The sequence below is a fragment of the Diadema antillarum genome, unplaced genomic scaffold, assembly GCF_040938485.1.
Source record: "Diadema antillarum isolate AM-2024a unplaced genomic scaffold, OU_Dant_1.0 scf00000017, whole genome shotgun sequence".
NCBI classification, from domain to species: Eukaryota; Metazoa; Echinodermata; class Echinoidea; order Diadematoida; family Diadematidae; genus Diadema; species Diadema antillarum.
This window is the reverse complement of record NW_027270906.1, coordinates 6,441,267-6,468,638: the sequence shown is the minus strand read 5'-3', so window position 1 is coordinate 6,468,638 and position 27,372 is coordinate 6,441,267. Positions and strand designations below refer to the sequence as shown.

The following is a 27,372-nucleotide window of genomic DNA, read 5'->3' as shown; positions in this document are numbered from 1 at the left end:
ATGTGCACCCAAGCAACCCCTGCTTCTTTGGGGATATACTTCTCATCGTTCAAAAACATATTGCATAAGCTATGACTACTGGAGATTAATTGTAGGTCTCTCTTTCAACTGATTCTCAGGCAAATACATTGACTGGATTGGGTTTCCAAACTGACCTTTACATTCAACTGCTTTATTTATTTGAATATATCCATGTTCATGATTAAATCCATCTAACTGTTTCTCTTTTCCCCTATCCTATGCTGACAGGGTATCTTTCCTATCTTTGTAATCTCTGGCAGGAGGTTATTCTCATCGATCTAATCATATGCCAACCCCAACACCAGTCTCCAGATGTAAGGAAGCATCACGACCAGTATCTCGCTGGCTGTCCTGCGCATGTAAATACTTCCCCCCTTTTCCGTGTTTTGTCTCGGAGCCGAAACCCACTCGAACCTGCATAGGCTTCACTGGCTCCTCCCCCTATTAGCCGATCTACTGCTTTTCCTATTGATTGAACTCTGTATCACCTCGGCTCTCTCTCTCCACTCTTTTCTCTCGGATCCCTGCCTCATGTAGTGAGCTGAACAGAAGTGGGTCAATTAGTGGTAGTCAATAACAATAGGGATCACTGGGGTCAATTAAAGGTGATACCTCCCCCTTTTCCATACACACAGGACCAGGTCTGCTCTCAATGAAAGTACAAACAAACCCTACCCCTAGACTGGTGTTGGACTCACATGCACTCATTAAAGGAACCGACTTGCATAGCTCGCATGTTTCCATGCAATGTCTTTTGTTAAAGGCATAATTTACCATTTGCCGATAAAATAAAAACCCAGCTTTAATGCTTCAAAATAGTTCCAAAATGTGAGTTTGGGATAGAAACAACTGATGTAAAAATTTGACTAAGTATAATCAACGTTAAGTATTGTTAAATACACAAAATGTTAACAATGGTTATAATAAAAATGTTTCCAGACTAAACCATCTACCCTTTGATGAGAAAATATTGATATCTCCTTATATTTCCGGTTCTATTGCAAAATTCTCCTTATGGTAGGATGTTTTGTGATACAACTGACCTACACATATGCATCAAATGTGATATCTTGAACATTTTTTAAATCACTGCTCCCAAAGGCAAACAGACACTTTAATCATATCAGTAAAACATGGAAACAGGCAAGTTATGCTCAGTTTAGGGGAAGGTGCATTCCAATATCTTTAGTTACAACTTACATGTAATCATACCAGTACTTTAACAATGATTGACGGAACGTGTCAATGGCAGAATCTTGGTTTGGAAGGTTTATGTGAGTGTATCCAAGCAAGGAGGTTCAAGAGAATGGAGTCACAACTGTGGTGTTTCCTTTGAAGTCACGTTCGATGCCGCCACTCGAAAGTATTTGAAGCATGTGGCAAACTGGATCTGCCGTGCAGATAGGAAGACAATTGACTCACGTCTCATTGCATAATCATCAGCCACTTTCTTTGTGATGGTAATTACTTTTCGCCATCCCTACTTATAGAAGATAGGTGGTATATAATGGTAAAGACATGGGGATGCGCAAATAGAAATTGCGCCAAAAAAAATGATGAAATGAAAATGAAAATTACTTGATTGGCCGTGCCCGGACACTAATCTGATATATCTACTAATATAGAATTATACTTAGAAGATTATTCCATATCAGTTTTATTTGGAGGAATTAAGTGGAAAAGTGATAAAACCGGCTTTCGAAGAGGGTACAGTTCTAAACACTTTCACATGATACAGCTCTGATTTACACTTTTGCACACATTTCTGGAAGGGATTGACCTTTGTTTAATGAGCTTTATCATTAAGTCAGATTTCATTTCATTTAATAGATAAACAAGCAAAATATAGCCAACATTAAGTTAACGTTCAAAATGAATCTTCAGATTGCTCAGCAAGACGGCGGAATCAAACCCTGTCACCAAAGGCACAGATGCACCTGTGGAATTCTTTTGTACATCAATAGAAAAGTGACAACTGTTTGAATAATTACAGCCAGTTGGAACTCCATCTCTTAAACCTCCTTGATCCAAGTAGTCAGAAAAAAAAAAAAAAAAAAATTGTAGAAAGGTTATCATGAAATGTATGGCATGCATTTATATGGCAAATGTGTTGTTGAGGGTATCATGATTCAACACAAGCATTTGTATTCAAGAGTTCCATTAATCCTCTCAGTGCCATAACACGTGGAAATACCACACACATCTCATGAAGAGTGGCTAATGGAAGTAGAAATAGGATTAGGCCTGACTTGCAAAGCTTCATGGGAAATAAAACTAAATACGCAAATGAGATCTGAAAGCTCTTCCTTTCCGCCTGATGCTATGTTGATATCAAGCACTTGTCATAAATTTCCACGCACATCACAACTTCCTGTTTTGCAGGTACTCCTACTTCATCCTATATCTGTATTTTGCATGTAATTGTATTTTTCCTGTTACCAGAAAAACAAAAACAAAAACAAAAACAAAACACACTGGCACCATATATTAGTAATGACTTACAGTCTGTACAAAGGTAGTTTCAAAAATTATACCTACATAGAATACAGGACTACATTACACACACAAAAAAAAATTGTAGCAAGCACTATAAAGTCTTATAATTATATATGTGGTAAAGACATTAATCATGTGTTCAATGACAACACTGTTCGTTAGCAAAAATGAATGACAAAGCATTTAGTTATCCCACATCCAATTAGCTTCTCAAACTGCCCTTTTTGTTTGTTTGTTTGTTGTTGTTATTTTTGTTTCTTTTTTTTACTGTGTACAGGATTCTGTCAAGTTACCACGTGCTATTGGTTAAACACTTGGACGTGATTCTCGTCAAACTCTTCCGTACTGCTGCAGGATATTTTCTCTCGCTCTGGATAATCCGATTACCAAAAAAAAAAATAAATAAAAGAGTAAATCTGCAAAAATTTGAATCTGAATCTCTGCTAGAGCATGCAGGTATATGACATTCATTATTCAACACCATTCAATCTCCGTGTCATTCCAAGGTTCTGGCCTACATTCGATGATGAGACCTAACTAGAACCCTTTCCAGGCAAATGAAATGAGATGAAACGTATGGCCCCAGTGAGACAGCGGGCCTTGAATGATGTACATTTACTGCCTACTACCAAGTGGTATCATCACCACTTAACGGCAAGGTTGTTTTAATCACAGCCATTTTACAATAAAAACCCACATATAAAGTTTGCCCAGGGTTAACAAAAAACAAAAACAAAAGCAAAACAGAAACCTGTGACCTCTTAGACATGCAAGTGATATCCACAAGACATTTGCCCCACCGTGCAACATTTGTTCCATTTTTGCTTTCGCCCACAATGCACAGCAAAAATGCTGCCCAACTATGCATTATTCGTTCTTTTGTTTCCCCCACAATGCATCATAAAAATGTGAATGATTTATGGTACTGACTGATAAAGAAGTGGTCTACACATTTGCATTCATGCATCAGTTGCAGAAACCATAAAACAAATGCGTGCGAACGTACATGTACTTAGGGCTCGTACTGATTACATTAACATACAATCTATCAGTTGACATCTTTTCTCCTCTCGAGGATCCATTATGAATGAAGGAACAGAAAACGATAACAACAAGAACTCAAAAGCAGTACCTGTCCTTGTCAATTTCATTTTCCGGGAGCAAATCAGTGTTCATTTTTAGGAAAAGTTTGATTTCAGTTGATGTACATTTCAAACACAAATCACATCTGACGATCTAAAACAAGTAGTTCTTATCACAGCTGCACATATGAAATCCACTGGATGTCATTTCTTGAGAAGTATTCAGTTCCATAATTAGTAGCTTGTCAAAAGTAGGTCAATAAAGATTTGTGATGAATGTATCTTGACATCAAAACTGGCAGCACTGCTCCAAATATTATGTTCATGAAAATTAACTGGTTGATAATGCAAAAGCTATCAATGTATAACTTGAACTATCGTTTGATCAAGATGTTGATATAAAAAAGACTTTAGTAAAGAAAGAAACACATACATCATCTGACTTACAGCAATGGGGCATGTCATGATATTGAAAATATCTTCAACAAAAGATTACCATGACAACGATGAGGTAAAGTGACAATTTCTGCAAGGCTTGGTTGCACAGCAAAAAATAGCTGTTACATGTATCACTTGCCTTCTGCTTACAGAAAAATAATCGTCTCTCATGATTTTATTTACCTGGTTACTAGCTGACAAGCATTAAAGACAAATGGAGGCAGGATATACAGTAACAACTACTCAAAGTCTATGAAATATTCTGGCATCAATAGAGGGCCATGTACAAATATGAGACAGTCATTTGCATATTTGAATGTTTAAATGCAACAGCGAATTCTCACTTTTAGATAGGTGCAAAACTGGGATCAACTGAAAGTGTTATTTGTCTACATTTAGCAGATATTTGCATGTATTCTCTCTCTCACTTGTACGATTATAAAATAGGGGGATTCACACATACAAGAACTTTGTATACAAGTTAGCGGGTTACAAATCTCGAGATTTGCATGGCAATCAAAAGCTCAAGTTTTTTGCAAGTGTGGACACAAAAACCACACAAATCAGCGCGATCAGCAGCACGATGCTAAACCCAAGAAATCTTGCACTTATTTTTTAATTGCCCCACGGTGACGGTGTGAACACTCAACCAAATACGCTCGAAATTTTATATCCCATCATTCAAAGTGCACATTACAACAGCATCCACACCATACCACTGAGAGGCGCAAGAACAATAGATATATCGATCATCAACTAGCTAGTATTTTTGTTCCTGTGAACGCTCGCAAAAATTCATGAGATTTGGAGTACCATCGCTATCCCACTATTTCTTAGCATGTGAACGCTTACAAGAAATCTTGAGATTTGGAGTACGATTGTCATCTCGCTACTGTAAAAGTGGTTATTTTCGCGCGAGTAATTTTTCGCGCTCGGCTGGGTGAGATGAATATCGCTTGTTTTTAACTCTGCGGAATCAAGACATTTCTTAGTGGAAACTATGATGTGCAAAAATATTTGCATGTTTTTATTTTCGCACTGGTTTCTGGTCACGCAAAAATGCGCAAAAATTTCCATGCAGCGAAAAGTTCCACTTTTACAGTATTTTGTACTCGTGAATGCAGCTAATATGAATCTGTGTTTATGAATAGCATTTTTTCTTATTTCATTGATCATGATTCGACATTTATGATTAATGCACAGATTATGAATCCCATTCTCTCTCAAAATTATCATAAGCATACGGATTGAGGCTTGTATTATTTTCTCTCTGGCAAAGTTTGGAAATTAATGTGAATTATGTACATCTTCTTTTTTGTTCATATGAGGATATGAAAAAGTTCAAAATGATTTGCACACACCCTCATCAAACATACAGTACTTCTTCCCTTCAATCCCAAATGTTTAACAAAGGCACATGGCACTTTTAATGATTATCACAGCTACCACTAAAACACTGAATAATCGGTGTATACTGAAGTTGATGAAGGGCGATTTCTCAATTATTTGCAAGAAGCACAACTTGACACAAGAATTACTCGTTTGAACTTTTCATGACTGTACGAAACTTCTCACTGCCTGGAAAGGTAGAAATGTGGAGTATCAGATGGCCACTTCAGCAAATCACTAGTGTGAACAGCACTAAGAAATTACGTGTTCTCTGCACCACAAGTTCAAAATCCCAGCTTTTGTTGTTGTTGTTTTTCTCCATCCGACAACTTGCCTGTAGAATTTCTGTCATTTGTGACTGCCCTCGGCTAATTTGTGGCTGCCCTGGTCAACCAGGCCACCCGAGATTTCCAGCCTTGCGCATTTATACTCACAAATATGAAAATACCTCAAGGAGCTGTTGACGGTTAGCCGACTGTTTTCTTCATATCAACGTGTCCATCATAAAGGAATGCAAAACTGGCTGCTTTCCAGTGCTTCTTCCATCCTGAAGTCTTTAACTACAATTTACCGCAAACCACAGAGTTGGCAACATCTCGGAGATTTCATCGCCCCGTAACCACCGTCTGTGGGTTTTTCGGTTCATGTCCGTGCCACGCACAGTTTAATCTAGTAATTATGTACTTTCCTCCCTCGGATACTTTTGGGGAATCACTTTGAGCCGATGGCCAAGTACGTGCAACTTGTGTATCAATTCTATACAATTGCAGCAACGGAAGTGGTGGGTAATGACCATATGAGAATTATATCCACAACAATCTCTGGTGAACTTTCTGCTACAACCGAATTCGGTGGTTCATCTTCAAGATGAAACACTTTGCAGCGGCTTTATGATGGGTTTTGGGTGAAACTTTGATTTTTTTATTTCCCCGTGAGGTACTCACTCAATGCATGAGAGGGCATACACTACACTGTACCTCAAATAGGGGGTTAACTCTGACCAAGTCGCACTTGACCAATCTAACTTCATTCTTCTTTGTGTAGCCCTACTATGTTACCACTAAGTGATACAAAATATCTGAATTGGATTGACAAAATCAAAGGGCTACTATGAAAAAAATTGAATTACATTGCAAAGAGCTCAATCTGGTCAAAAAGTCCAAATTCATAAAATCTTGTGCATCACATAACTTTCATGCTTCTGAAATAGGACCTACACTTTGACCTGGAGCACTGCCCTCATTGGCTAAAAACATAGTGTCACTAGAAGGATCTGTAGTTGGATATCGGTTTTTTATGTTTGCACACATGTGACTATCTCTGATGTCTACAGACCAGTCACTATGATGTCCCATTTGTTTGCTTACTTTATACTTAGATCAAACTTTGAGCATGGGGCCATTGTGTAAACATGATGTACCATTTTGGGTGACAGCTGTAGGCATCAAATGATTTTCAGCTTTGGGGATTTGTTATGATGAGTAGCTCTTCAAGTATGGCTGGTCTATATAATATGTTCATGTGAAGACAAGAAAACATTTCCATGAACCTAAATTGTCGACTTATAAGTATTCATGTACACAAGAGGTGGCTCCTTTAGTCCCACATTCCCAATTCCACGTAAGTGATTTTCATATGTAAAGTAAGGGTCTCCCATGAGTGCTTGGAGGATTTTGTTTCATATACAACTTTGTAAGTAGAAGACTTGGCACTTCCAATTTTCACGACATTAGAAGACAGCTCATCGAAAAATCACTTTTCAGCAAATTGATGTTGAGTCTTTCAGTTGCAGTCACACAGAGCCCTGTTGTCGTGACTGTCTTTGGGGGAATTAATGTTGCTTTCTGAAGTTTGCACCTGGTGAGGATGCTACCCCCCAGTCTCCCAGACTTGAAAGTATGCCAGCCACCATAAAGAGGCCATTCGGGTGTCAAGAGTATGGAGTCTAACCAATCTCCCTATCTCTCATACCATATCACAGAGCGAAGATGGCAAGATGAAGGACATGGTGAAAGGGATAGGGGAGGGGGATGGGGAAGGGGATGGGGAGGGGGATGGGGAGGGGGGTGGGAAAGAGGATTGAGGAATGAAGAAACGTTTGGTTCCAGCCAGCGAGTGGATACAATCTCGATGCATGTTGATCAACATCTAACAAGAGGTCGATGCACTCTTTGCAAATCAAATCCATGCCCGAGATAATTCACGAAAGGCAATATCGAAGTCACAAACGTGAATTTGGTGTGTCCCTCCCTTCCCCCCCCCCCCCCACCCCCCATAGTTGTGTATATGTGTACATACTATGTGTGTGGGAGTGTGTGTTTGTCTGTTTCATATGTTCTGCCCAGACCTCCCGGTTTATTGTTCTTGGCAGGAATCGGTAAAAACTGGTGGATATTATTTGCCCGAATTTTACCAGGCCAACATGCGAGTCTCCGATGGCCAGACTAACATTATTGAGGGGTTCCCGATCGATCGGCAGACTTTGCGCCGTAATTGTGTCATTGCCAGAGAGGACGGAATCTAGAGTGAACTCGACTCCTTATCAGATCTGGATGGCCAATTCAACAGTCGGACTACAGAACCCATTATCATCAATGATAATACATTTACCTGGTGCTCGATGCAGGGCAGCTCTTTATGCCCCACATATGCACCTCGTGGTTCAATGTCATCGGAATCATCCCCGTAATTTTTCAGCGACACAATTTACGTCATCGTTTTGCATGCAGGCTGCTCACCGATGTACATTGGAGGTAGCCTCCTGAGGATTAGGATGTGGCATATAAATCACTTTTCATTTCAGCGGCCATTAAAGCATGTTCCATCTATGTAAGCCGCATTTCGTAATGGCACAAATCAGGGACAGAATTCTGCACGAAACAAGCGAGGAGCGGCCATTCACTGGATAATTCAAAAGCAATAAACAGGCTGTATATATTACAATTCCTCTTTCAAGTTCAAACAAGGCACATCCATCTAAAGATCTTGGGTGTCTCATCTTTGTAATGATTCACAAAAATGTGTCCGGTACTGCAGGCAAAGGAAGCAAAAGAGGGATATATTTCTATATCATTTCTATACATCCTTGTAAATGTCTGTCGAATCAGGTGAGGCATTTAGTTTAGAACACAAATTGTTACATCAAACATCAAAGTGGTGCCAACATTCTTTTTTTTTCTACATATCAGTAAACCTATGGCAAATCATGGCAGTAAACTTGTACTTGTTCATGAATGTGTTGGCGCTGGTTTTCATCAGGCTTTCTCCAGAGTAATTAGCAGTTCTGCAGACCAAGCAGAATTTATGGCCTGTTTATCGCAAAATAAAACACATAAAAGTTTACATGGAATGCCACGCCCTAAAGTGATAAAATGCTCGCTGTTTGCATTACCTCACTGACGAAAAAGATCTACAGCAAATCATCGGGGTAGAATATTCATTTATAGTGTCTGCTGACATACATACATTTGTATATTACTGAATCATGACTAGGACAAAATCTGCCTTGAAAGTCTACCTTAAAATATTATTTTTTTATACATTGTTTAACATTATTTGTCGTTTATTCTTGTTACAGCATATCGCAATGTTACATATATATCTCAATGGAATTGTGACATTCATTTCAAAATGCACAAATGTGACCTACACGTGTACTACTGTGAGATTCACATTGCACTGGAATTGGACAATGACAGTAACACATTGTTCGTATCCGCTGTTTAACATTAATGCTTAAAATCTGCTTGAATTTCACATTCTCTTTCAATACCATTATCTTGCAATATAGAACAACTTTATCCAAGAAATGAACATCATCACTTCTGACAGCATTTAACTGATACAAGTGATAATTCATGGTGAAACAAACGTCAATCATCAAATCAATGATGGGTCAGAACAGACTCTGCACACGAGGCATCATGACATGAAACATTGTCAAATAATTCTAAAGTGAGTAACACCATTGATAGACATGCCAATCAGGCTTTAATTCGGCATCCCCCTTGCCAACACCGCTCCATTTTTGCCACATCCTCACACAAATATTTGCCCACACCTTTCAGACATTTGGCATCCACACGTCATCACATGGGTGAACACATTTTTTTTTCTCCCTCTCATGCCTTGCCTCATTTAGTAGCACACATTAAAACAGTTTTAATTCTTCACTCTGCGCAGCTTAAAGGGATGAATCAGTCTTCACTCAAATATTTACCCACACCTTTCAAACATTTGGCATCCAGACGTCATCACAAAGGTGAACATATTTTTTTCTCTCTCTCTTGCTTTGCCTCATTTAGCAGCACACATTAAAACAATTATAATTCTTCATTTTGTGCAGCTTAAAGGGATGAATCAGCCCCCAGAAAAATATTTGTCCACACCTTCCAAAGATTTGGCCTCCAGACATCATGACAAAGGTGAATATACAATGTATATATTTTTTTCTTAACCCCTTGACTCATTTAGCAGTACACACAAAAACATTCATTCTGTGCAGCTTAAAGGGATGAATCAGTCCTAGATACATTAGGCATGTTACAGGGCCACCCACCTTCGCAAATCAATATCAAGGAGGTTCTAACAAGCCATCCGCAGGGAGTTCATTGCTTCACATGCATTTTGATAGTTGCATAAAATTCCAACGTCAAGGAGATGTTTTATTACTAATTACAATGAACATACTTTTTTCGAAACAAGGAACATATCAAGTTTCAGAGCTAGTACAGAGGAATTATAGGAAACTTGGTGGGTGTGAACTTCAATAGCAGTTACAAGTAGGATCTTACTACAATCATTCATGGAAAACCACACCTTCACTGACACAATTAATTCAAATCAATTGATTGAATATTAACAATTTAATAATCAGTAATGATAACAATCTACATACAGAGTTAATACGTCAGTTAGGCTGACCCTGGGAGATAAAACCTTGAATCTGTTACGACCAAAATCACTCTGAGAATGATCGCACAAAAGAAACAATCAACTGATGTTCAGGCGGTTTATTAACAGTGATATTGTTGGTACAGACTGGTAATCAGCGTCACATCAGTACAACAATGATCAATAGAAACAGTTATAAATCGGTAGTGGAATCACTTACACGTATTAAGTAATCCTTTGAAAGTGTCCAGATACGATGTTCGATGCACAGACGAATGCTCCTTGACGCACCGATGAATGATTCCTCCGACGTAACTCCAGAGGCACAGGTTACGATAGTCCACGGTATAGATCCGGGGTAAAATCCACGATATATGTTCACGGCGAAACGTGCAGAGTCCAAACGTTATGACGACCACGTCCAGTTGATGCGTTGAATGATGATTCACATAATAATGTTCAGCTAAGAATCCAGCCCGTCACAGCTTTGCCGTAGCAATGTCCACTGACAGAAAAATATGGAGTCTATCTCCAATGTAGGCAAATTCATTCTCTGCAGGCAAAATGTCTCCCAGGCCTTATCTCCACAAACATAACAGGTCAGCAGGTAACACAGGACTGACTATAACAAGTCACTTCAGAGCCAGAAGTGACGTAACTCTCAGAGCAGAGGTGTTGGGTACTCTGCCTACTGCAGAATTTCTCTGGCTTATATACTATCCATTCAACCCCTTCTAGCACATTCTATAACTCTCTCCAACCTACTAGCCAGTCCAAGTTCCAGGAAACCTGGATGACTCACTGCCTAACTATGTACAAAACATCATTACCAAGAATAACTACCAATCACATTGGGCTACAGGGACAGTGCCTCACTCAGCCAAATATGTTAGCACTTCCCAGAACATTCTGGAATGGGTGAAATCAATCTAAATTGAGTGAGCTATAATGTATTTCCTGCTACATGCATGTACTGTATAGCTACATTGCATACCACCTAGAAAATTCTCCACTGATCTGGTCAGCCTGTATGTACTATATCTATACCACATAGAATGTTCTCCATTAATCTGGTCAACCTGTGTACATACACATTAAAACAACCATGCATACAGTCCATCATACATGTACATAATTACTAGTGTGTACATTTGTGACAAATCTATATTTCAAAATTTCATTTAGATTTGAATCATGATTTGTTTTGCATGGCCACTGATGGAGAAATAAATGCTTGTAAGAAAGCAACCTTGGGGCTATTAAGAGCTTGAAGTCCCCTTCGAAGGGCTGGGACATGGGGATGAAGTCCTCAGGGGCTAAACAACCTATGCTTCCAGGGGGCTTGAACCCTGGGACTTCATGATTAATAACCCATGGCTTTATCCACTGAACCACAAGAGCTCCTCCAAGAAGAGATGAAAGGACATTTTGTATTTGTAGATTAGCAAGATATTTCAAACTGGAAAAGCACTCTGAGAGCTCAGACCTCTCTACCTTGTAGCTCATTTCCACCCACACATGCTTCTGAAAATAGCCTGATTTCCCAATGATGAAGAAGCCTTTGCTCTACATTACCTCATCAGCTACCAGCGTGCTGTGCGGCACCTCGAGCAGAGCACACGCTTTATAGTGCGCATGCAAACCTCAAATACGCGCAGCTTGAACTCCCAAGTTCATTGACCCTATCTGCCATAAGATTGCAAATCCTTCAAAGATTCAAATAAATTCCAGGATCACTACCAAAATCTAATCATCTGTTCCTTGTGTCATTAGCAACTTTTGCTGTGAGTTTCATCCAAATCTGTTCACAACTTTTTGAGTTATTTTGCAAACAGACAAACAAACAAACAACGACAAAGACAAAACCTCCTTGGTGGAAGTACAGTAACTAATATAATAGTAACAACAACCATCTTCTTAGTCAGTATCTGGATAACATAAAAAGAATTTTGCCTATGGACTAATTACAATGTGGTATAAAGCATAGAACTATTAACATATAAGCAAATGATAGGTATATAGTGCCCATCTTAGAGTGGAAAAAAAAAAATAACATGGATTTGAAAAGTTAAGGGCATCAGTAAAGTGACGACTTTGACATTATCAGTAATACATCAATAATGTTGATTTTGATATCATAATTACAACCAATATCACTATCATTGCATAATTTGTATCATAAATATCATAATGTATGCTTTCTAATAGCAACAGTAGATTTGTACTAGTTGGTATTATTCTCAATATGTTTGTGATCACTTCAATTTGGGTATGTAAGGTTTCATCAGAAATGAAAACTAACTCTACATGTATTTAATACTCACAAAAACAGATGTAGTGATGATGATGTACACTGTGTACTCTATCGAAAGGACTGAAGAGTACACTTATATCATATAACCAATGTACTCTTGTCATTCAAGTATGACATGCTGAAAACACTCTTGTTAATGGAGGGATATGAACAGATAAAGCATGGATGCAAGTTTCATATTGTTTCACATTGACATACAACACGAGGTCCACTTTCAATAAATGCAAGGCCAAAGGGTCGGATTCACGACACCATTCATTTTGCTAATTACACACCAAGCCAGGTATGAAGGCCATGTTCACAAACGCAGCATCACGCACTAATACCATTAAAGGTGACAGGAGTAATCACCCCAATGGCAACAGTTGCCTTCTGTCCTTTATTTGTTTTATGAGTTGAGTGTGGAATTGCTGTAAACTAGGATTAAGAATCCTTACACCATTTTACGAGGTTCTAAAGCATAAGTAGTACTCCAAATCCATGATGAGTTTGATAGAGTAAAATCAAATAAATGGAACAGCAAAAGTTTCACTTCAATTGGCCATGAAATAACTCAGTTGGTATTAATTCATAAGTTTCACAAGTTGTCACAAAAACAGTGATATCTGTCATCCACATATATCAGTAAGATGAGGCGATATGATGTCACTGCCTTGTGACTACCTCAAACAAATGATAAAAAGAAAAGTCAAGTTTCAGTTCATAACTTAAAAGTCAAAATTGAAGGATCATCATTCGTCTAATATATATATATTTTTTTTAAAGAGACAATTCGTGAAGATTTGTGTAAATGTCAATGTGAGACTTATGGGGTGATGAAACCCCAACATGATTTCATTTGCACTTAATCAGATATGTGCAAATGTGATTAATACCACTACTTTTTGAAAACATGGGACACTTTAACCTTCAATAATTTTCTTCATTTCATATTAGACTATAAAGAACAAAATATTCTGTCAGTTTGACTTTACCTTAATCTTTAAAGACAACTTGCTATAAAGGAGAATGACATTTATCTACACCTTTTTTTTTTTCCAGGGACTTTAGACAGCATGTACAATGCTATAGAGTTTTATGTGCTAATCAGTACACAAAGGGTTAAAAGAGATTGATGGTTTTTTAAGTAAACACGTTCTTCCACAGTGAATCGTGATCTTCCAACTAGTTTTACAACCACTAGTTTGTTTCGCACCTAGCCATTAATAACAAATCACATCGTACAGACAAGACACCGTGAACACCAAGCAACACGGAGGAGCGTCGTGGCTCTTTCACGATATATGAACACATCTGGTTGATGGCATCAATCGAAACCACTCACAGATAACTCAGAGTGAGAGAGGAGACCTTCTGATAATATGACACACATTACACACCATTCAGCCTTAGATGCTTCACATGCTGCTCTGAATTCAAAGCACTCAAAGAGTTAAACTAAAAAGTCATAATTTGCCGAGGTCAGATACGACACAAATAAAGCCAGGCTCGATTTAGCCAACTTCTATTACAACAGACATACATCAACTGACATACACACTTACATAGTTACACACACACACATACACACACACCCTCACATATAATACACACAGAAAACAGAATCCTTAGTCACAGACATCAGCTCCTTTCATCATGGGCACACAGACTCAAAGATTGTGCCTACTATTCTGTCCCTCATCCCTCTCCTTGTTCTCCAAGCTGACCTTTGAATGATAATCAAGCTGGGTATGCATTCATTGCCCATCAGCATCCTCCATGTGAGGAAAAGAAGAATCTAAGAGCTCCTTGAAAGCTATTTGGTACTGAGGTCACTTCAAACACAGACTGGGACACCCTCCTGACTCCATCCATTCATTTATTCCACTCCATTTCTTTGCTGAAATCAATACGTTATCGTCAACTTTTTCACACTGCACAAAACACACTCGTTTTCTACTCACACTTATGACAGATACATTTAGAACCATTGTTGTTGTTGTTGTTGTTTGTTTTGTTTCTTGAGGGTTAGGTGGGTATCTTATTGGCCTGGAGACTAGATGATGACCTGGAAGCAACTCCAGTCTCCACTAGTTGCTGAGACATCTTGGCAACACTTCCTGGAGACTATCCTGGTCTTCAGGGAGTCATGGGAGAATTCATGGTCAATCTTTCCGGAGACCTTTTCCAGTCTCCAGCTTGTCTCTATCAGTTGTGGCCACATCACTGAGACTAATTATTGTCCGCGACTGGGGAGATGTCTCGGCGAAATCTGCATATCCTTGTGGAGACTCATGGTGACCTACTGATGATAATGAGGAGATGTCTCTGCGACTAAGAAGACATCTCGGAGAAGTCACAGCGACATCCTCGCAACTTCCAAGCAAATGTAAAGTTGTCCTCTTGTTCGGAGATGTCTCAGATATTGCTCTGGAGTTGCTAATGGTGAGAGCACAAGCCATTTTCTGGTCTTTCGGGTTGCATGAGTCGCCGAAACTGATCAGTCACAACAGTCAGAGCAATATTTCCTCCAGTGAGATAAGCCCTTTACAGAGAGGGTTCAACACCCCGAAATGGGTCTTCCTACCAAGCACAAACTGCAAAAAACATTCTATACAGCAGCTGTGTTACAAACTCCAAGATGTGTTAATCAAATACAAAGCATCCACAATCACATGCACATTTGAGTGCACATATGTACCAATTGGGTATATGCATGTACCATCTTCATATAATACAGGGTTTGTTGGTGAAAGTGAATGGAGTTGAACCCAAGTTCCTCTTTAAACATGGCTTGGCAGTCCAAGCGGTCAGAGTAAAATCGCACATGCAGAATCAAGCAAAATTTTCACTGGAAAGCTCTTCTAGACGGCAAATGGCCAAAAGTAATTTGAGTTGACAAGTAATTTGGCAAACATGTTTGGGAGAAACATGAATGAAAAGCGTCTTTGTGAGAAACATGATATAAAAGACATCCTTGCAAGAAACATGATCCAAGCTGGACTTCAGACTTACAAGCTGAATTACCATAAAACATGATTCTGAACATGTTTAACAGAGAGAGTTCTTCACCAATCTGAAAGAACTCCCATCGATTGAAATAGGGACGGCCACTTATTGCACTCTTTCCTCATGCCTCTTCAAAGTCTCACAGGCCTTTTAAACACAGTAATCCCTTTGTTCGAACATAAGCAGCAAGGCAGCTCAGTGGCATCCCACCTGCCTTGCAATCAAGAGGCTATGGGTTCAAGTCCCGGTACGAGTAGCTGAGTGCTGTTACACGTAAACATGCTGACAGCTCCAGTATTAGGCAAAAACACCCTGTCCCTCGTATAAGACATACACTGCAACAGGGAATTCCTGTGTTTTGAGAGAGTCGCAACTCACACGCGTATACATGTAAAAAGATCCCACTCTGCTTCTCGGAAAGAGCTAGAGCACAAATGTGTTAAAGCCACACACCATCACACACACATTCAAAGCAGACTAACGATGGCAACCACTCAGTCCCAGGTGACTAGCAACAGCCAGTAAAGTGGGTATCAACCTACCACATTGAGCCACTCCAGATATAAGTACTGTATTCCTGTAAGCATGGATTTGAATTCATTTTACATCCACAACTTCTGCACATCATGCAATTGACATTTCCATTCCCAATGGTCATCTTTAAGAGGGCAGGTATGTATTTTTGACAGTAGGAATTTTTAGCATAGAAAAAGAGCAAGTGAATATTTGCTCTTTTGGTCATGTGTCTGACAAACGTACAATTAATGAATGAGGAAGCAATTCACTTGGCTTCTTCCAGTCTGACTTGGCTTCAAGTGCAGCACAATTTACCCCAAAACTGAATCAACTTTCACAGTTACATTCAAGATCTCAAGTTGCAAGTACATTATCCTACATCTGATAATCGCTCACACGGACAAAAATCTCTTGACAAAAACCGAAACCACCACTTCTCACTAAATCGCTGGATCACTCGGTATCGGACTCGCATTGGTCCAAGAAGGAAACAGAACTGAGACGATCTGTGAAGGGTTCGTTTAGAATGTCATGAGAATATGTCATGAGAATATCACACACAGAACACATAAAAGAGTGTTATAACACAGCCATGATGTCATGTGATATGGCTCGCCACAAACCATTGCAAATTCACAAAGGGGCATAGGCATTGTCAATGCTTTACTATGAAGTTTAGATTGGAAAAGCAAATTTTTTCATTAAGTTTTATCAAAGTGTAACTACTTTTTACTCTTTTAACGTTATAACATCACGGGAGTGTTTTTTCAACGCGCTATTGAAAAAAAAGTTTATAGATTTTTTGTTGCACTGTTAATCTAATCAGATTAAAAAGTGAGAAGGCTTTTATTGCCTAGGAAAACAAACTTTGTCAAGTGACACAAAAGCTCACACAAAATACTTTTATAAATATTGTTTGCAAATATTCCATACCCCCTGTGGTTTATCTCATCTTTGAGATTATGTCTTGTATGTGTTGCTATAGAATCATGACTAATGTAATTCCTACAACTGCATAATAGCTATACAGCATATGAGGCAAAGTAGGCTTAATATAACCACACCTCTCAGGACCAAAACATATCAAAATACATAGTGCCAGTGGTATTGAGAAAAGTGACATTACTCCATCCAGTCTCAATAACATGCTTCACTCATCTTAAACTACAATTTCCTGTTTGGAGTTATCAAAAGGATTAGGTAGCTTTTTCTTTTTACATGAAATGTCACAAATCAACATTTACAACAGTTTGATCTCTTTAGATGCCTACATAAAGGAATGAGAACACGCTCACGGATGACTTTAAACAACTTTGTGGCAGACTGCAGAATATCACAGAAACTTCATTAACTTCTGGAACCACTTTTCTCCACGATTAAAGTCAAGACAGTAATCAGCACAATAGCATACATCCTAAAACAGTGACACAAAATGCAAGAGAGAGTGAAGAGAACTTACTTCTTGGGTTTACAATGGCCATCTTCCTCTCGCTCCTCTCCTGACGTGGAGGATGCCGAAGCCGGGTTGCTCTTCCTCTTAGTTCCCAGTTTTTCTTTCACCATCCGCGGTCTGGGCTTTCGGGAATCTGAGGACGAGGTCGACTTTGCCTCATCTTGGCTCTCGGCATTTGAGGAGGCAGAGGAGGATGCCGCGGAGGATGCCGCTGATGATGCGGGCAATGATGGTGCCTGGTTCCTGGTGCTACTGCGAGTTGAAGGACCAGTGATGGGTTCCTGCTTGGAGACCTTAAACTTGGTCCTGCTTCTCAGGTCCCGTCGCAGCGTGCGCAGTGGCCGCTTGGCCACTAATTTAGGTTTGGAGTCCTTGTCCGCAGTGCTAGGCGCTTGCTTGGGCTTGGCGGCAGTCCTGTCTTTTGAAGATGATGGTTGCTTCTTGGCTGATTGCTTTGCCTGACCCTTTTTCTGGTGGGATGCAGCATTAGATTTTGACAGTTGCTTCTGCAAAGGTGACGATGACGGTGGCGGTTGCGTCAAATGCTCTGACACTTTGCTTTCCTCTGCAGATGCAGTTGCAGTGTTTTTACTGGTCGCTGCGCCACTGTGGTTAGATACTGATTCCTGAGTGCGGAATGGGCGCAATACATTTCCCATTGTACATGTAACTGAAGTTCGTAGTCTTTTAGCTATACTTTCAGAAGAATCAGTGCTGTCTCCTTCTACTTTTTGAGAAGGAACACTGGGACTACTTGACTTGGGGGAGCGTGCTCTGGTGGAAACAGTTGGAGGAGAGGACACAGATTTTTTGGAGGCTAGTTTTGCCGACACAGATTTTGACCCTTGTTTGCTGCCTTTGCCCTTGCTTACTTCCTTTTTAGCTGTGGAGCTCTTTGATTTGGAGAGTCCTTTTGGCTTAGGAGCTCCCTCTGCCTTGGATGATTTCTTTGTCTTTGATGTTTCCTTTGCCTTTGATGCTTCCTTTGATGTCGAAGGCTCCTTTGCCTTTGCAGAGTCCTTTGGCTTAGAGGACTTCTTCTTACTAGGAGAGTCCTTACTCTTGGACTGTTCTCTTGCACTCTGAGAACTGCCCGCTGGAAGGTCGGCAAACAATTCCTTGAACTCTGCAGAGGACTCACCAGACGTGCAACTTGCCTCCTGGACTGGTTGCACTCTTGCTTTCTCAATCAATCCTGGATCGGTTAAGCCCAGTGGTGTGGGAGGCTCCTGGAGTGCAGGATGTTCAGTCACAGTGGAGGGCGTGGGAAGGGTTGCTGGAGTGTCTGCTGGTGGCACTGGCATTGCTTGGTCTGTGGCACTGTCCGTGGGGTCCTCTTTCGACTGGTTCCGCTTGTCCGTGGCACTGACATCCTGGTCCGACTTGGGTCTGTGCAGGGAGGCATAGAGGGCTCTGATCAGTTCTCGTTCTTCCTTCCACAGAAGGCCTTCGTTATATTCCTGCATTAAAAATGAAAAAAATAAACAAACAAACATGAGAAATGATTCATATTAGTTGATTGGCGAGTACAGGAAAATACTGATTATCTGTAAAACAATTATGTCCTGCAATTTACAGTATAATGGCTCATTTCTGCATTATACGTGAATGGACAGTGATATTTCTCTCTTCTGGAGAAGACAATGACTTCTGTCCCCCTAGAATGCTGAAATGGTTGAAACTATACAAAAAACACTGTTGAGGAAAAAATGATGTTTTTTAACATGTTGTTCAGAGATTGAATGCTGTCCAGTGGTGAGACCATTAAAAGTTTGCCTTCAGATGGCAAGAAATACATCATTTGCAGTCATGTTCTAACGAAAGTATTCCTTAATATAAACTTCACTTTATACAAATGCCCTTGTCAAAAACTCTTGGCCTGTTAATGTAACACACAGCTCTCAATGCACATGGCTGCAAGATTACATATGTGCATATGAAATATACCCCAATACCCAAATAGCATGTGGTTGCTATGGAAACAAGTTCAAGGTCAAGGTAAGGTCCACCTCCATCGGAATGGGCTGTACCATCAAATGATAGGAAAGCTGTACGGAGGTTTAGTCTGACACATTTGGAAAATATGTGCAGACGTGATAAGCTGCACCGTTAAGAACATTCATGCATCCCGTGCTGGTGGGAATGAAGTGGTTAACGTACAGCTGTCGAGCTGCACATAAGAAACATAGAAGTAAATGAGGGAAGCAAGTAATTGTACATTTATTCATAATGCAGACCTTTTTCCTTTAATACCCCTACAGAAAATCATCTACGGTGTAGATTAACCTGTTGAGGACGGGCTGATTTAGTTACGACACGCATTTCCCATTTACCTCTGCCCGAGTATACTCGGAACTCGTCCTCGATGGGTTAAGAATATCCTAACACTTTAACAAGTCAGGGGCAACATGCTCAGACTGTAATGTCCCCCTTCCTAAATTATGCAAATAAGGATAACTCCCTTCATTTGTACATTACTGGTCAGCGCACACTTTAAAGACTTGGGGACAGTGGGGATTCAAGGGAGGCCTGATTCATTCGCTGCCCACCAGGTTACATTCGAACACCACAAATAGCAACGGTCAGCAAATATGTGCATCGAAGTGTACGCTCATTGGTAACGGTCAACTCCAGTTGAGATTCTTCAGCTGTATGTGTATTTACATAGAGATCAGTGATAAAGCTACATACAATTCATCATGGGGATTCTCGAATATATCCAAACCGGGCCACCCTTCCCACCCCATGGTATCCACACGCTGTTGTGTCTGTCTTTAACATCATGACATGCAAATCTCCCTTACGCCATTAAAACACTCCTGCATTTCAAATTTTTAAGAAATGTTTGAAGATTGGCCCATTCTTGAGATGATGTGATTGGTCATCATAACAGCCACAGAATGTAAATAAACAGCTGGTTGGCTTGCGGCTTTGAAGAAGCAACAACAAAAATATCCCAGTAATGCTTGCCTATTAAAAGGAACTATGGCAACGATCGAACATGGACATCACTGTCAGAGATATGATTGACATGACACCCATTCTAACACAACCTTGCAGAAAACTTTGATAATTATCAACTTGAAAGATCGACATCTTTATCACACTATCAACCAAAGATCTCATGCCTATTATAATACCTCAGCATTTTGTTTGGGTTTGTGCTGCAAAAACGTAATTTGCTGAAAAAAAAAAAAAACACACACACACAAAAAAAGAATCTGTAATGTATCAAGGAAGTAATGACAAAGAGATATGGAGGTATCAATGGGTGCATTTCAGATTTTTATCGCATGTCAATTTTGACAGAGACTCGATTGTCGAAAGGATTATTTACAGGGCTGTTCTCATTTCATTGTTTGTGTTCACACTGCATGCTCGTCTTGTATCATTATTTTTATTCATGGTATTTCATTTATAACACATGTACAGACAGAAGAAAAGTACATTTTTAAACACGTGTGCATCAAAGTACTTGAATGAAGCATTAATGTATTGATGCATTAAAGTATTATCAAAAGCTCACTGAAGTGCAGCAGAAGTTTGAGCTACTCAAAGATAACTATCCAATATATATCTTTCAGCTCCTTGCTATTTGCAACTGATAGAAGAGAAGTTGTTTCTGGATATATTTAGGCCCCCAGGAAGGGGGAAAAAAAGGTGCATGTTCATAGTTGCACAGATTTTGATCATTCAACAAGACTGAGCTCAAATCAAATGACCTTTAGAGATCCAAGATGCTAATTGATTGAATATAAATAACATCTGTCAAGGTGTCTGCCGGTGTTTCCAAAAATAACAAGTAGAATATAGGAGCACACCTTGAACAACCTGTCTTTTTCTATGTTATGTCCTGCAGGGGAAACCTGTACCCAAGGAGGTATCACAGTTACCTCCTTGCTGTACCCCTGATGGTAGCGGGTGGTTACCTGTTGAACTCCTCGTGATTCATCGAGAATTCGACTTGGTTTACCGGCCGATGAATATCTCCACCCACCTTTTGGAACGAGAAGCGATGATGCCGGATTATAATCACAAGTGCGGAAACTTAAGTCCCCGACTTTGGTTTTGCTCTGCATGCGTGCATGCATGCTGCTTCAGCAGAAACGCCAAAATAGCAGAATCCTAGAAGAATCTGTGTTTTACTTCTTTCTTTTTTTTCATCATAGCTTGGATTTCAGCTGCATAAATATAAAATTTGCCTTAAAACCATCCAAAATAGAAAAGAACGAATGTTAACTCTGATATATCTTGGTATGAGAATATGCTTTTACTTGCATTAGCTAAAAATAAAAAATTTCTGAATTTCATCTATAACATACAGGGAAAATTGTGAACATCATCTACTCACTCATTTGAATATTCATACCGTCTAGTCAAATGTTTTCTGCAAAAACATAAAATTTCAACATGTCATATCTTCCTTATTTCTTATCTGATTTTTGTCATTTTTGTTTTGTTCTTTAGGGAATATTGTTCTCTTTCTTTTGAGGTTAATTTGTTTTGGGATGGATTTCCTCTTTAATAACAAGTGTCTTGTCACTGGACGTCTGTCGGCACTTTATGCAGAAGAAATTTGGATGAACCATGGTCTAATTCTAAACCACCTGCATGAATTCAAGCCCGAGTACTGACCAATGGTCACAGAAAAACACTTAATAACACAGCTGTGCTTCTGTAGCCTGGTTGTCATCTATAAAAGTGGAAACTTTTGCATGATTTGTTTATATTTGTTCAAGTTTGACCAAATTCAGTGATTATCACTTGATTATGATTTTGTGAATGAGAGTATTTCTGCCTATAATATTATTTTGTTTGATATGTGAAAATAATTTTGCATGTTCTCATTTTCCGACTAGCTTGGTAGGGCACAATATAAACAAAAGTTCCCACAGTGCAGCATATTTAATGCGTAGGCCTACAAATGTGATAATGGACATGTTCAAAATAAACAATTGGCTCCAGCGTATATCTCCAAATCCATATGAATAGCTAATGAATAGAAAGAATGTCAAATATGTTACAAACTATTCTAGTATTAGCAACAAATGTGAACATTATGTTCAAATTCTTAAGATCATTGGGCATTCATTGGCTCAATAAACTCTAGTGTGACTCGGTCATAAGTTGTGTAAATAATACATATATTACTAAGTGCAAAGGAATTGAGAGGAAGATAACGACATGATGGCAGTTCTACTCTTACTGTACATGCAAGAAAAGAGATGCCATGAAGCTCTTCAGCAGTTCACCACTCGTTTGTTTGAAAACTGCATGCACAATGAGATTTACAAAGGATAAACAGCAGCTTGAATTCCTGAAAGTGAATGAGACAATGGGTCCAGTGCAACTTTCATTTGTGGTCGTACGACTGAGAGTGTGCACACTTGAGGAGAAGTTTGCCCCCGATGACAGATCATTGTCAGAGAGAGAATCTTCTTCAACCTCACTTGATGCTAGTTTTGGTTACGAAAAGCTTTCTGTGTGTGAACAGGGTGGGTTATCGAGATGGTGGATTGTAGAGTGAATTTTCAGGTTTTGGAGTACAGGAGATACTATGAGATCTCAAATACTGTTGAATTTGTGAGCTTTTCATGGAAATACTCAAGGATCTTTAAAAGATTCAATGCATTTAATAATAGAATGCATGCATTAATTGAATGATTAATTTCTATACTAGGTTTGCTCAAATATACTGACCAATCAGAGTTGTGTGTGCTGATGCCATGATTGATTGCAATGATAGCTAATAAAATCAAAATATCTGGAGAGTTCAGATCATCTAGGATAAAAAACCTATGGGAAGGTTTAAATGCTTTAAATACTTCCTTTTAAACAGCAGGCAGTACATCCAACAAAGGCAATGAAGAGAAATTCATGGGGGGTAGTTTATTACGCAGGCATTGAGTTGAATGCCAGTCATTGAAAATGTCATCTCTTTGTGAATGCATTCTCATACATGTAGTAACATTGACAGTGACGCTACACTTAAATTTATTTGCGCGTGATGGAACACACAAAGACGATATACACTGCTCTAATGGACTGCACCAGTGATGCTGCAAGCAGACAGAGAGAGGGGGGAAGAAAGAGGAGTGTGGTTCTTTTGAATTCTTCGCATTTCTCTGCTCACCACAAACTGGTCAAACTTTCGTTTTGACCGGGGAGATGCAGCCTTTCCATCAGTCAGGCCTTTGTCCAAATCCTCAACCTCAAATTTGAGGAGGAAAGCAAAGAGCTTAAAATTGATGGCTCTTCACCCCAAGGATTCTTATAACTGAACATTACACCAAGACTCCCTCCAGTTTGCGGGGTTTTAAAGAAAGACTGGAATCATTTGTTTGAGAAAATAACAAATACGTGACTCTGTTGTTATATTCTCCTTTTTTCTGAGAATTGCAGCTTTAAATGTATAGCACATTTATAAAGCTGTATTTGTATGGTGTTTTTCAATGATAAGATGCATGCGGGGTCATGAGAGGGTCACAACCACAAGCAAATATGCAACATTCCATGGTCAAGAGATTCTGAACCGGCCAATTCAACTTCCAATCTTTGGGATATTCTAAAGTATTTTTTTCTTACTCCTTCCCCTGACTATACTATCAAAAACACCTTATTAACATTCCTAAATCATTCTCTAAAAAATCCTTGATAAGACTTTGAAAACCTTGTTAACTGGTTGGTACCAGTAACACAGGGATTTAACACCAGCACAAATTAAAAAGCTATGTTTGTCACTGTTTTCTGTGAAATAATTACATCATATGAGGATGTGAGGGTACTACTGAAATAGTGACGTTTTTGCACAAAAATGTTTAGTGACTGATAAAAGTCCCTTGCCCTCCTTTCTGATGCCAAAAGGTCATGGTGTTACACATTATACAGTCAGATATTAAACCCTGTTCACACCCAGCTCCTCCGTCAGGAGTAAACCCTGTTCACACCCAGTTCCTCCTTCAGGAGTAAACCCTGTTTGTAGGCAAACACAACTAATGAAGCAGAGAGTGGTTGTGTTCACACAATTTTTCACAGAAGTGGGTCGTATCTTGGAAAGTTTACTGTAAAAGTGGAAATTTTCACTGTGTTAAAATTTTCGCGCATTTCGCGCAACCAGAAACTAGCATGAAAATAAAAGCACGCAAATATTTTTGCTTGCCATACCTTCCTGTACTTGGTGTCTTGATTCCACGGAATTAAAAACACGCAAAACATTTTGTACCTGGCAAAGCGCAAAAAATTAGTCATGCGAAAATATCCACTTTTACAGTACTTCATCTTCTTACAACTCGTGAGGCAGTGATATTATGACCTGGTGTGGTTGCTACTTGTAGCACTGAAAATGTGAAAATTCATCATTCCATGACTTTCTTATTCTAGGTCTGAGTTTGATGATTCTGCTTGTATGAACGTACTCTGGTCGTTAAAGCCAACATCATAATGATGTGGTATTGTACTTTAAATCTTCTTATATGATCAAGCAATATTCAAAATCCTGGGATGACAAAAATATATCTCCTGCATGAGCATGCCCACGTGAGCTTTCAAGGCAAAACGGGAAAAAACAAATGTTGACTCTATGTATGTAAATCGTAAATGTATGGAGTTCCTGCTTAGAACATCAACTGAAACGAAAATGCTTCCAGGGCAGACTTGAACTTTTCGACGATATCAATGTCGGCCGGGGAATTTGAAGATGCATCCCAGCCCATATCTGAAGACCCGAGGCAGACACAAGACATCCATGCAAGGCGCCACATGTAATACCCTCTGGAAACGACATCAAGAGCAGTGTCCCCTTTAAACCTTTACCTGCCCCCCCCCCCCTCCGAAAAATTAAAACAAAAGCAAAAAAAAAATATCAAATGAGTTTTAGGATGACGGCATGGAGAAAACAGGCAAACTTTTTTCTTTTTTTTTAAAGGAACAATGGCATTTGTGCCAAATATTCCCATGCTTCCCTCAACACTCCAAATTTTCCTCAACTGGCATCGCCATCACTGACCGAGGACAAGGGGCATGGAAGTGACCACTATATTGTATGATCCTGTAGAGTTCTTACATGTGTACTCAAACTGACCCTTGCGTGACAAGCAGTGATACAGTTGTGGATGGTTGGTGACTAATTCGAGTATAGCATATTTTTGGACACACAACATTTGCCCCTTGATGGCATCGTTTTGTGGTTTGAAAAAAGCTGTGCCCCTTGTAGTTTTCGATAATTAGGGCCCTTTGTTTGTCTATTTCATACATCTAAAAAGATTTTGAAAGAGAAACTACCAAAATGAGGGGATAGAACCAGCAACTTATTTAATTTCTGTGTTTGTTTCAGTGAAATAAAGTTACCTCTACTCTTGCACAGCATTCTGAACACAAATTAGCTCATGATCAGATCCATGCACATTTGTAGTTCCTTCTGATAGTCTCACATGAAGTTTATGGAAAACAGATGTCATACTCTGAAACAAGAAATCATCAATTTACAACAAATACCGACTTAGACTTTTATAGTAAAAAGACTGAATACCCTGTCAGTGCTTCACAAATCATGGTACATTCTCGCACCCTCAAAATTCCCAACTTCCGTGATGCATCACATGATTTTAAAAGGCCCTGAAAAGAAAGCTAGTTACTGATATATTTTGCCTATTGAATACTCTAGATATTATAGAGTATGGCACAGAGGCATTTATCCCTGTAACATTTTGAATTAATGTATCATCTGACAAATCGTTCCTGTAAATAATGACGGAGGAAGGCAATGGAGGAGAAATTGTAAAACCTGACCTCACTGCACCTTTAAAGTGCAACGAGAGTTTAGGGCTGGATATTGCTGTAGGAGAAATTGATCGGGGGTGGAGTGCTATCGACAATCATAACATGACTACGTTAACAGTCCCCGATGGCTCGATAGCTTTATATATTCACTCCCTCCTTTGTCAGGTGGGATATTCCGGGAGAGGGAGCGCGAGAGGAAAGGGCAAGCAGAGGGGAAGAATCAATCCCGTGCATCTCCCATGACTGTTTCCTTGTCTCTGACCTTTTCGGGAAAAGGTAAACTGGAGGTGACGAAGGCTGAAGGGAGTAACACCGGTTCCTGGGATTTTTGACTCACACAATTTCTTTTCCCACCATCTCTTGTTCTGACTCTCCACATTAGCAGCCATTTGCTCTCTTTCCTTCGTCTCCTTGCGTTCTCTTTATTCTCCTCTTCCACTACTACTACTACTACCACTTCTTCTCCTTGCCCTCATCCTTCATCTTCTCTCCCGTTTCCTCCTCCTCCTCCTCCTCCTCCTCCTGTTCCTTCACCCCCTCAAGGGGACTGGTACTGATATTTGGATCATCATGGGGGGCCCTAATCTGAGATCGGCTCCCTGAAGCTCGAAATGACAGCTCATGTGACGAATGTACCGCTACATTCAATCGAACGTCAGCACTTGTGCAAAATGACGTCCCAGGGAACATCTCGAAAATAGCTGGCCCTGCTCAAGTGAGTGTGTGGTAGACAATGATGCAACCAGGGCGGAGAATGCAAGATGTCTGCTGTGGGCATAAAGGTTACGAACTGCTCATTTTTCTTTCTATTTCTTTTCTTTTCTTTTTTTCTGCAGGAACACAATTCTGCTCACGTTATATCATGAGCATTGTTCGTTTTTTTATACACATTCCAAGAAAATTGAAGGCTATCTTGGCAAAATGCTTGAAATGCTGGAATTTTTTGGCTTTTGCGTGGAAAACATCAACACTCACAACAGGCTACTCAGAGGTACACATATGGA

General features: G+C 39.6%; 2 protein-coding genes across 4 annotated transcripts in view; both read right to left on the bottom strand.

The window, feature by feature from the left end:
* Positions 1–18,331, bottom strand: part of LOC139727464 (uncharacterized) — a 55,456-nt gene extending 37,125 nt beyond the window's left edge. For all 3 annotated transcript variants that reach the window (XM_071638440.1, XM_071638456.1, XM_071638448.1), the window contains exon 1: positions 17,597–18,331. In XM_071638440.1, the coding sequence (XP_071494541.1) occupies positions 17,597–18,249 (653 nt within the window). In that variant the 5' untranslated portion in view covers positions 18,250–18,331. The remainder of the gene's footprint in view (positions 1–17,596) is intronic.
* A 9-nt stretch (positions 18,332–18,340) lies between these two features.
* LOC139726075 (uncharacterized) overlaps positions 18,341–27,372 on the bottom strand; it is a 95,680-nt gene continuing 86,648 nt past the window's right edge. Inside the window, exons 3-4 of the mRNA XM_071637161.1 lie at positions 18,463–19,050; positions 18,341–18,364 (exon numbers count right to left, since the gene is read on the bottom strand). Coding sequence (XP_071493262.1) covers positions 18,341–18,364; positions 18,463–19,050 — 612 coding nt within the window. The remainder of the gene's footprint in view (positions 18,365–18,462; positions 19,051–27,372) is intronic.